We start from the raw sequence: 12,615 nt of genomic DNA on the forward strand, positions 1-12,615 counted from the left end.
AACAACATGATGAGGCGCTATATTTATTTCTATTATTTATAATTATTTATTATCGTTACTTGTCAGAGGTATTCGCTAAACAGGATTAAAGTTTGTAAACTTTGTTACATCTGAGTTCATGCCTTAAATTAAAGCACTTGTTTAGTGGCTGAGTAGAAATGGAACAACTGTCTGCTGTGATGTGGATTTTTGCAGTGCCACAGTGAAGAAGTCAGAATACAGCCTCGGGGGTTAAGGTTTCAGGTCAGGGTTAAAAATAGTTACAAATACTACATTTGTGCAGCGTTAATCCTGCCCGGACCGAACCCCAGCCACAACCACAGCAAAGGTCAAAGTTAGCAGCTACCAGATTGAGATACACCAGAGAGAGAGGGAGAGAGAGAAAGAAAGAGCAAGAGGAGGAAGAAGCAATACCTGAAGCCTGGTGACAGACCTACGCTCAGCAGAACCTTTCTGTAAGTACCAAAGAGGGACAAGCTTTCTGCTCATCTGCTTTACAGTTTGTGTTTATCTCTGTCGAACTGTTCGAATAATAAACATATCTGTGAGCTCAGCAATGATTGCATGTTCCTTTTGGTCAATGTTTTATAAAAGAAAACTCTTGACTGCTTTCAGAAATCGTGTACAGTTTACAAAATATATTTTCCATACTAGAAATTGTTTGCTTTACACTTCGCTGAAGCTTATTGCTTTAACTGCAGTTGCGTCCTAATTATAGCTTTAAACTTATTTCAAATCTGTTCATCTAAATCAAGCCGCAAAAGCTCATGTTCAGCAGGTACTCCAGTGACTGAGCACATGGGACTGAATGCTGATAATTTATGGAGAAGCGCAGGATAGAATCTGAGTTGCAGGTTCTGAGAGTTTAGAGGCAACCTGTTCCAAATTGTAGTAAATGACGAATACACTGAAATACTCCGTACTCATATTTGGTGGCTTTCAAAGAATCCCAAATCTCTTATTTAGTCAGTGTCAAGGACAACATTCTGCCTGTAACCCTTGTTCTAACCGTAAGAAAGGTAAATGAAAGTGCTCTCAACACATATCCATTATTATTATTATTATTGTTAATAATATAAACTGGTGATAGTGAAGTATCCTTCACCCTCTTTTTAAAGCTTTTCATACATACTCTCCCAATACATTTCATTGTTACAGATTTTTTAAAAAAATTCATGACCCAAAACAAGAACAATTTACATTTGTATAGCACCTTTCATATCAGGAAGACATCCCAAGGCACTGGAAAGTCAAGGGTTTGAACCCGAGCTAGGGGATAGGGATCAAGAAGGTTGGAGAGTGGGGATGGTATGAGTAGGAAGATGATCAAAGGTGCGGTCGAAGAGGAAGATCTTGAAGGACATAAGGGAGAGGGCGAGGCGAAAGGACTGTGGGTTGAAGTTCCAAAGGGTGGGGGAAGAAGCGCTGACAAGAGGATTTTTGTCTGCTAGGATCTGTGGTAAGGAAGGTATTATAAGTAGTAGTAAGCTCTTCTGAGAGTGGAGTTAATGTATATTATTCATGGGAAGGAATAAGGAGGTGAACCGTGATGCATGCTCAATGCTGATAATGGGCTCAAGAGGCTGGGAAAAGGAAGAATTTACCCAAGAAAAGGAGACGCACAGGATTGATGTGCTGAAGAGGATTGTACCACATGATGAAATTGTTAATTAGACCCCTTTGTTACACAATGAATCTATTGTGTTTTTTGCTTTCCCCTCTCTTTATAACAATACTGTATACTGCAGAGGTCATATTACATCTGTTGTTATAGAATTAAAAACAAGTAATCCTGAAGAGGAACTGTGAGATACATAGAAACGTAAGCCATTCCAAGAGGTCAGATTGTAACAAGAGGTCTTTGACTTCATCTTATTACCCTAGATTATTTTGTACCAAAATTCTAGGTCAACGGCGTCTAAACAAGTAACCACATACCTCAGAGCATCAAAGTACAGGGATGTCCTCCGCAGGGATCCCGATCCAGAAGAAAAAAAACGCCTATTCAGCCGTTAAAGTTGACCCCAATGATGACTATGCAACGCCAGGTGCATTTGAGCTGGAGCGTCTCTTCTGGAAAGGGTCTGCGAAGTATACACATGTCAATGAAGTGTGGCCGGGCATCTACATAGGAGACGAGTAAGTTGGGACTTGAACTCTATTTGTTCAGTCAGATAAAGGTTCTGTTATACACAACATAATACATATATATCATTTCCTTGTGTCGTCAAATCAAATATCACTACACTTTGAGTCCCACCAACACACTAGCAGTTGTTTTAAGTCATAATTTACCATGCAGTTTACACATGCTTATCTCTGCAACACTGTCCTGTAATCTACCTACTTAACCTCCAGAGAAATAATTAAAAAGTACATGTAATAAAACACACAGGTGGTAGGAGTATGTGTCTCAAGAACAAGCTATGTTTCCCGATCTTCCCATTCTAACACTTCCATTCGTTTTTTTCTGGGGAAGATTCACTACCTTGATCTTTTCCAAGATTGCCTTACATTACCCCAGGATACAAGACTCAAAATTTACAGATCCACTTTAATGCTGTGATGGAAGAATGATAGAGTTGGTAGGCTGGAAGGATGAGATTAAATGGGCAGAAGGGATTTCTTTATCTGAATGATTCTTGTCATTGATTTTAAAGAGTTACTAAGGTAGGTAGAAGATAGAGAAACTAGAGGGTAATTAGAGGGTTTCAGATAAATTGTCCATCAACTGTTTTTGTCAGGAACAGGGGAATATTTAAAATCAAATACATGTTATCATGTAGATAATGCATGTAATATGAAGCAGTGGCTTTAACATTGCACCATTGGTTTTGATTATAATTGATGACAGTTACAAAATATCCCATAGATTCTTTGGCATAAATTATACAATGCAGACAGACTATAAATATTTTAGTGGTTGTAAAGTCAGGATTGTCTGGACTAAGTCTGTCGATTGATATTTGCGGTGTATCTGTTTTTGGTCCATCATGTGACAGCCTTGTGTCCCAGGGGCCAATAATAAAAGTATGTTGATATGGTCACACCATGAAATTAATTAGTTTTATGTCTAAGGACAAACAATGTTGCTACAGTATAATTTACACCAGGATACACTGGCTGTCTGAAGTTAAAAGATTCATATTGTATTAAAGATACATACCATTAATGTCAAGTAAAAATATAGAGCACTGAAATCCACTAAGGAACGTTCTTGCTGTGGAGATCATGACGCTACCACCTTGAGTGATTGAGATTGAATCTTTACAGTCCTATCCGTTTATATAAAGAACAAAGGCACTTTTAAATTGTTTCAAAATATTGCTGTGAATTGTGACATTTAATGTGTTAATTGTCCAAGGTGATGATCAACACATCAGCAGTTTCAATCCTGTTTCTTTATTTCCATAAACCTCCATGTGTTTACAAAACATATGTGAGTTTTCCCCCTTGTGGCCAGGGAGACACAAAGAGTGCAGATATCTCTTCACAGGGAGGTGAGAGTATATTCTGATTGTATTTTTTGACTACCATTACTGCTGGGGTGTGTTCCATTGTCGGACGTGCTGTCCTTCAGATGAGATGTTAAATCGAGGTCCCATCTATCTGTTCAGGTTAACATTAAAGATTTCACTGTACTATTTAAAAAGAGAAGGAATTTCTCCCGGTGTCCTAACCAACAAATCCCCCCAAAATAAAATTGGCTGTTTGTCGGCACATTGCTTTGCACAAAGTGGCTGTCACACCTAAAAAATACAGAGTTAATCCACTTTACAAGTATATCCTGTGAAGCGCTTTGAGACGGCTCGATGCTGTGATAAGACACCAAATCAAATACGAGATGATTATTGTATGAGCACATCTCCTAATGACCATATTTATAGAGCAACATTCACAAAGGTGTAGGATCAGATTACCTGCTCAAACCTACACCAAGAGAACTGACTATCAACGAAAAGGGAGCGATAGGGGAGAGGAAGCCGTTTTGTTTCAAAATATTTTCCATTGAGTACATGTACCTTGATTGGATGAAGCTCTATTAAGATATGTTGTATCTATGTCTCACAGAGCCACTGCATTGGACCGGTACATGATTGAAAAGACTGGTTTCACTCACATATTAAATGCAGCTCATGGTCGCTGGAATGTGGACACAGGAGCTGAATATTACAGTGAAATGCCTATCGATTACTATGGGGTTGAGGCTGAAGATCTGCCTCGGTTTAACCTGAGTGAATTCTTTTATCCAGCCGCCGCATACATTGATAAAGCTCTCAGCACAGAAGGAAGTAAGTGATGTTTGTCACATTTAACTACAAGAATAAAATCTCACGGGCAATTTATTAATATCCAAGTAATGTACATCTATTGTCTGAACTGGTGTATTGGGAGTTCCTCCCACTATTCTGGCCCCAAAATAAATAATAACATTAATTGTTGCATATATATATATAGAGAGAGAGAGAAAGGGGTATTCTTATTGAGAGGATGTTTCAAATCGCTTTGCAGGATTTATTGCAAAGTGTAGTGACTGTGTAGCAGTCACTGTAGGTAATAAAATTGATCACTCACTTCATGGTTTGTTTGTGGGACACTGTTGTGAGCAAACTGACTGCTGTGTTTGCCTACAAATGCACAGTCACTTCATAGCTGATGAATAACACTGAATCTGAGATCAAGTACAGTGACAGAAAGAGTTGGATCATCAGAGAAAATCCCCACATTGACGCATCGTTGAGAAGCTCACATTTTGAGTGCAGATAATACTTACCAGAATCTGTCCTGTGAAAACACAATATTCTCAAGTAGCCACCTGTGTCATGATCCAAACCTAGTTATACATTAAGAGCCCTGATTGCTTACTTGTCAGATTGATGCAAGACTAATCTGCAACATTAGCGTAATACTACTCTACTGTGAATCATGGAATCAGTTACGTCAATATATAAATGATAACCATTATATATCAGATTTCAAATTATATCACCCTAGAGGCAAGTCCTGCTGACAACTCACTGGAAAACATTAAGTCCATTTAGGTGACTAAAGTGCAGAAGAAACATAGCTTTCTTATTAATAGTAGCAGTAAGCCAGTCAGGACTGAGCCATTACCTCTGGTGAAAAGACATCTCAGAAGTCATTAGGTTGTATGTTACAGTGGTAACTTATCAATCTCAACGTAATAAACCAAAAAAGCGCTTATTTAAAGGCAGCATAATTGATATGCTAGATACTATGTTGGTCTTAGAATATGATTTTATCAAAGATATTTCCTTGCCTTTGAATTTATCAAAGATATTTCCTTGCCATACAGTTGTGATATAGTTCTAGGGGTACTAAATGACAGCTCTGCCCAAGTGGCTATTCTTCAAGTGGAAGCGTAAACAATGACCATCGTCAGGCTATTTGACGGTGCAGGGGAAACGGATGGTGTAGGGACGGACATCACACTTGAGCCTGATACTTATTTCATTCAAGCACCACACAAATGTACGGAGTCTAAGCAGAGGTTACAAAGTTGCAAATTCCCTTAAGAAAACCCATAACTAAAGATCATAACCGAACTTGGACCTGAAAGTAGTAGGGATTATTATTTTAAATGAACAAAAAAACAGAAACAAAGTTGCCTTTAAATCACAAAGCCTTAATATTTCACATTACATACAGGATTTAATTTGTCCACAATTCTCTCCCTGTCGATTGGCTAGAACCTGAGCTCTGACCCCGTTCATCTAGTAGATGTGACACCTCTAGGGTGCATCGGAGTCCAGTGCCTGTATTTTGGGTGCATCTTTCCTGTAAGTTTGTGATAGGAGTGAAAGATTTAAAAATATATATAATTTGTCCCAGATCTAATTCATTCTATTTACTTCCAGGTAAACTTTTGGTACATTGTGCTATGGGTCGAAGCAGGTCAGCCACACTTGTTCTGGCTTATCTGATGATATATAAGAATATGACAGTGGTAGATGCAATTCAAGAAGTAATTCAACGGAGATGCATTTTACCAAACCGCGGCTTCCTGAAACAACTGAGAACCCTTGATATACAACTGGCAATAGAGAGAAGCAATAGAAGGAATGGGATCAAAAACAATGGTGAAGAAAAAGAAGCATATTAGCAATCCGCAGACACAGTAGGACTCCTTTTATATGGATTAATTCAGTTTAAGATGTCAAATTTAAACTGTTTAAATTTAATTTAATTAATTTCTGCCACAATACGCAGAGTTTGTTTTACAAGGACAAAATAGTTATTCGGACAACTGTTTTGCAGTGCCAAATCACACCTAAAATTATGATATCAGAATTTCAAAGTGTCCTGAAATTACTCAAGTTATTTCAATGCACATATTTATTATTATTTTGACTATCTGTTGGCTACACTGTATTGAGATGACACAGTTGAGTTTTCAACATCTTTTTAATACAAATTAACATATAACATTGTGCTTTGATATTCCAAATATTTTTCAGCAATTGTTTTCAAAATACAAAATGTTTTTTCCATAAAATGTCTTGTTGTCTTTGAGTACAATATCTCCAAAGAATAATCTAATATGGTATGGACAGAAAAAAGAAAGCTTTATAATATATTTAACCATATGGGTAAGTATATGCAAGTACATTATATTATCTGAGACCTTATAACATTACCAAATGTTTTTTAAGTGTTGGTAGTGTATTCAGCCCTTAACCATAATAATAGACATATTACAATGTAGGGTTGAATAATAATAATAATCCTTGCATTTGATATAGCGCTTTTCGCATCTTCTAGACGTCTCAAAGCGCTTCACAAAATATGCTGTAAAGTGAATTGACTGTATATTTGTAGGCGAAACACGACAGCCTTACCACAAACAGTCATGGATTGAAAATGACCAATTTATTATTGTTCTGTTTTTTGGAGGGATTATTATTAGGCGTAAGGAAACTTGCTCAAGGTTTCGCCCTGTCTGGAATTGAACCCAGGTGTCTCGCTTGCAAGGTGAGTGCTCTAACCACTGAGCTACAGGACTCCACAATAATGATATCAAGCTTTTAAGAGATACACGATTCCAATAACAGTCTGTGACACTCTGGCGTTGGAGTGCACTTGGTAGCCAGACACATGCACAAGCACTATCTCAAATCTCCACAGATTGTTATTTACTACAATACCAAGTGCTCTGAGGGTTTTTTGAAAAGCACTTGGGGCTCCGATAACTGAGGGGACTCTCGCTGCAACAAAGTGTCACTTACGTCTGCAGTGCATAATGTAGGCATGCCTCCAAATGGTTCAATATTATTATTATTGAGGACTGTTAAAGGGTGATTTTGATTGTTTAAACGTTCAAATATTACAAAGTATTCTTCTGCCTATGTCCCACTGCTCATCTCAGGCTTTCTTGTTTCTGAAGCAAGCAAAACCATTTTGTAACGATCCTCAGGAAACTCAAAAAATAAAAGCAACTTGATTTGCCTGTAACAAACACATGGTTCTGTTTGTTCTTATTCTTAGCTAAACAATTTAATCTCAATCCATTCTTTTGAGATTAATGCATTCTGTTTACTGTGACATATTGGTCGAGGATTTACACTGAACTCAGATTAAAATTTCTTTTGAGACATTTAACAAGTGGATGGAAACTCCACAGACAAACCCAATCCACTCGTAGCTCTTGTTAGAAGCAACACATATAGACATACAAAGAAGAAAAGCTATTTGGATGCTTAAACTTGTGACAGCACATGTAGTGCAAACCAACAAATGAGAGAGGATGTTTCCTTGGACAGTGTAATGTGTTAAGAATGGTTTTGGCATTTAGTCGTTTAGATTTGGAAAATTAACTAATCTAAATTTTCTCCTTTGTACGTCCATGTGGCAAGATGGCTGGAACTGCTAGTAGAAGAATGGAAATCCTCAAAAACCTCAGCTCTAAATGACATTGTACACTATATTAGTCACAGAGTACACATACAGTCATCGATTGAGTATTTGTAAAAGAAAACCCATCTCTTGCTCCCAGACACTTCAAGATAATGGTGTCACTTGAAACTCTTTCCCTGGTGAGGAGAGGGATCCATTGGGCTTGCTGAAGCCTGTGTTACTCTGGAATATCAATGATTTGAGCCCAGTCGTTCAGTACTCTCACAGTAACTACAGGGTTTTTAAATTTACAAAACTCTACCTAGTTACAACTAGTACCAGTAAAACCCGCTTCAAGGAGTTCATTTCAATTCTGTAACACGTAAACCTGATTATGTTAAATTCTGGCTAAGTATGGATAGTTTTAATAAGAAATGATTGTTGTAGATGTAATCAAATTAAACTATTAGGCCATTGGAAGTTCAAGTTTATATTTCCGATCAACATGTCTGAAAATTGTGATTTCTAAGTGGGATTTCTCTGTTAAATGTGCTAACAAAAGATCAGTGTGAAAAACCACAAACTTACCTAAACAATATTAACTTTTTTTCCATTTAATTCCATAAGCACCAGTCAAAAAATGTTATGGGCTGCTTTTTATCTAAATGTCAATAGCTTTTGATGTAGTAATTTATTTCTGTAGTATAATGTTTTCATCATCACTTTATCCAGCTCCATTGATGGAGCAAAAGTGCGGAGCAAAGTGAAATGTTTAATTCAAGTTGGTAAATTAACTAAATCGATGGATGCACATCAAAATATATGACTATCACACAGTCATTTCCCTTTAATTTCAATGGTGTTCCAGCATTTTCAGTTTTTTAAAAGCCCATTCAATTGCACTAACAAATTAACTGAGCAAACTACTCACAGACGCAGTCTCCATTTTGTCCACAAACAAAATAATTTTACTGTGACTGCTGGGAAAATGGAATTGGCCAACCATGTGTGAAAATAAATCCCTCTTATGCTTAGCCACCCACAACTACAAAGCTCATTGCATCTGCAATGACTGTATACTAGTTCCTTTTATGTTTTCTAGCACAAAATAGGAATTGCTTTCAGATTGCGGATTTGGATTCATTCAACTCGTGTTTTTTCACAGAAGCTGAATTTCTAATTTTAAGGTGTAGGAGGCAACTATTTGGTCCATAAACCTAAGCTTATGCTAGTTCACCACTCCAGGTTCCCTGATTTTTCCAAACACTTTTTATATTCTGCTTCAAATTTTCCAATTCCCATTCATTCTTACCATGGTCAGCCTATTAACCCTATGCATGAAAAAAGCATCTTCTAGCTTCACCCTTAACTCTTTTAATAACAATTCAAGTTCATGTCTCCTTGTTATTGATTTCTCTTCAAGTCGTGTATTGCCCAAGCTTCTTGCAACAATGGGATGGCATCCTGTTCAGGTATATCACTGGTGATCAGAGAAACTCCACGTTGGTACTGGCAAGAATCACTGGTGCAATTAAAGAAAGTCAAAGAGAAAGAAAATGTGTAGAATTAGATTTCAATTAAAATTATAGGTATAAACTATGGGCCAGAGACCAGAAATCCATCATGTAATACCATTAAAAGTCTTAAAAGTTTAAGCCTTTGCAGAATTTTAGAAAATTCTTAAATTTAGTCCTAATTTGGAAACATTTCTGCAGTTCCTTCCTGCAGTAAATATCCTTCCAAATTATGGCTGAATTTAATCATTTCCAAAATTCTGCACTTACTTAAACGTTAATGTAATAGGCTTAAGGCTAAAACTAGACTTCAGTCTATAGGAACCGAAGGCTTGGCCACCAATGGTGACGCAGTGACAGTTGGGAACATGCAACGACAACAAGATTACACTTGAATAGCGCCTTTCACGTCGGGAGGACCTCCCAATGTGAAGTAAGCTTGAGGTAACTGAGTGACGGGGGCAAGCAGAGAAGTAGAATAGAAGATTGGAGAGATAAGGAGGTGCCAGGAATGGATGGATTTGTACATGAGGTACATGAATTTGTACATGAATTTTGGAAATTATTTTTTTCTCTTCTTTTCTTTCACCCTATTCTAATTGGGAATGGGTGAGCATGCATGCCAGTTTGATAGATGATTGCATGATAATGGAATCGGTTGACAACATGCTTTACTCTGCACTTGTTACCTTCTTTTGTTGTTTGGCTACGGTGGAAAGCAATTTGGAGCATGGAAATTAACAGGAATCCATTATTCTATGGCTAGTTTCCATTCATATTCTACAAGATCTTTTGAGTAGTTAATTCTCATATTAAGGAGGCCATGTGGCATGCAAATCTGAATGGTTGATGTGCTTACCTTGTGTTCCTAAAGTAGTTTCACCTATGTTGAGGATCATAAATACAACTTACCACCAAATGGAGTTAGATAACAAGTCCAAGTGCTTTGTTCCTGCTCAGTAGTGTAAGTTTTGTTCTCAGTTCTGTTAACATTCATCTTTTGAGTACAGGTGGCACCTTGCATAGTAAGGCAGGCTCGATGGAGAACACTGAACAGGCCCTCTAGCATCCTCTGCAAATGGATGTCCTCGAGGGGCAGCTTGAAGCCTTGTTTATTGTTGGATGGTCTGGCTCCCAGGACCCAGGAGCTGCACAGCGTTTCTGTTTTTTATCACCATGGAGAACAGTAATGAGGCCAAGCTCCTGGTGGCCAATTCTGTGGTACACAATACTGTTTTTTTTGGGGGGGGCGTGGTAAAACAGGGACCTGGAGATAAGTGCAACATTTGGAAATGGCAGAAGACATTTGCTTGTTTGCCTGCATCTAAAGTTGGTTCCATTATTTGTGCAATGTTACTGGTGCAGACAACCTTGATATTATATATTTGATATAGCGCCTTATCACTTATACCTGCATGTTTGTCTGTGCAACAGTTATTACACACCAAAGTAACATTGTGCGAACTTGATAAGGTGCTAAACAAATTCAAATAATATATTGTAGAGCATGTGCTCTGATGCAAATACTTGTTGCCTTCTCTTGCTGTTTGGCTACGATGGAAAATATACTTGCAATTTGGACCATGGAAATTAACCCATTATTCTAGGTGTTCCCTAGTTTTTCAAAATAGGGAATTTATGGCTTTCCAAGTCACTACCAATTAGTGGTCAACAGATATGCTTTGGTGAGACATTGCTATCTTATTATATAGTGTGCCTGTTTTGGTAGAGGTACATTATATAATAAGGTATTCCGTAGCTCTGTTGGGCACTATGATTGGGTCTTTGCCTACAAAATATAGTCATTACACTTTACCCGTAAATGCAGTATTGTGATATTCTCAGTGTGAATGGCACTATAGTCATATGTAGGGAATATTTCGATTAGAATTTAAATGCAATATTATACATGTGAATATTCAGCAATCTAAGCGCATCTTTCAATTACATCTTTGCAGCTTAGTTTTGCAAGCATGTGGGATTTATCCATCCAATAAGAAAACTAAAAATAGTGTTTCTTTCATAGAATAACAGAAAAGAGTTGTCAGCAAGATCATTGCAAACAAGTAATTAACATTTGGCACACTATTCATTTTTACTTCATCTTTCCTGCTGTGAAGTGATAAAAGGGAGCCATTTCCATCTGTCATTGAGTTATGCAATTAATCTCACAAGCCTCAGAATCATAATTTATTCACATCCTGGAACAGGCAGGTAATCTTGCATTGGAGCAGGAGAGATGCCTGTAGATGAAGCCTGGTTTTGAGGAAGAATACTGCCAAGAGAAGGCTCAATAAATGTGCCTGTGGTTTGCCTCCAGATAGACTTGGCTCTCTAAAATATTTTGCTTTCTAAACTAATAGGGCAGCAGTTTACAGTACCATAACTGGAAAGCCTTTTGCAGTTTAGAGAAAACTGCTACGGTTTGCAAACAAAGAGAATAATTGAATTTGAAAGACATAAGATAATCTCTTACACCCAATGCCACTGCATGACGGTATAAGAGGGCATACCTTTTCCCATGCCTTCCTCGCTGGTCTCACCTAAAACACCCCTCACTTGATCACCTGCACCAAACTCCCACATCCATCACCCCAGTCCTCTCCATGAGTTCCCAGTGAATCAGCTTCAAGGTTCTCAACCTCATGTTCAAATCCATCCACTTCTGGCACCTCCTCTCTCCAATCTTCTCCTACTCTACTTCTCTGCTTGCCCCCGTCACTCAGTTAACTCAAGCTTGCTGCATGTTCCCCACTGTCCCCACATCACCATTGGTGGCCAAACCTTTGCACTAAGTTCCTTGCACTAAGCTCTGGGACTCCCTCCCCTACCACACTGTCAACCCCTCTCTATCTTTAAATTCAATCTCAAATCCTACCTCTTCGAAAGTGTATTTTGTATTTTTAGGTGGACTTGGCAGCAAATTTGCACACAGCAATGTCTCACACTTAGCTATGGTGAATGATTAATTTTACATATATGCAGCCTAGGATGGCTGGATAGCTTACATTATCCAACAGTATGTGGAGATGAATGGACAGACCAGTTTGCTTAAAAATATAATGTAATAGTTGGAAAAACATTCAAAACCCCAGATTAAAATAAAATACAAGCCTGGAACAGGAATATTACAAGTATATTTTGCTAACAGGAAAAGAAAATATATATCAGCACGAGTGCCTTAAAAGGTCTAAAATGGCTTTTAAAGGGACATGCATCTTTTCAATATTGCATAGTTTACACCTGT

At 37.8% G+C, this 12,615-nt stretch overlaps 1 protein-coding gene across 1 annotated transcript; it reads left to right on the top strand.

Annotated features, from left to right (window-relative positions):
- Window positions 1-280: 280 nt before the first annotated feature.
- LOC103181981 (dual specificity phosphatase 29-like) lies at window positions 281-6,512 on the top strand. The gene is made up of 4 exons (XM_007898806.2): window positions 281-455; window positions 1,908-2,139; window positions 4,072-4,292; window positions 5,880-6,512. The coding sequence occupies exons 2-4, from the start codon at window positions 1,961-1,963 to the stop codon at window positions 6,122-6,124; spliced, it is 645 nt and encodes a 214-aa protein (XP_007896997.1). The 5' UTR covers window positions 281-455; window positions 1,908-1,960; the 3' UTR covers window positions 6,125-6,512.
- The last annotated feature ends 6,103 nt before the right edge of the window (window positions 6,513-12,615 follow it).

The sequence above is a fragment of the Callorhinchus milii genome, unplaced genomic scaffold (genome assembly GCF_018977255.1).
Source record: "Callorhinchus milii isolate IMCB2004 unplaced genomic scaffold, IMCB_Cmil_1.0 Scaffold7, whole genome shotgun sequence".
Lineage (NCBI taxonomy): Eukaryota > Metazoa > Chordata > Chondrichthyes > Chimaeriformes > Callorhinchidae > Callorhinchus > Callorhinchus milii.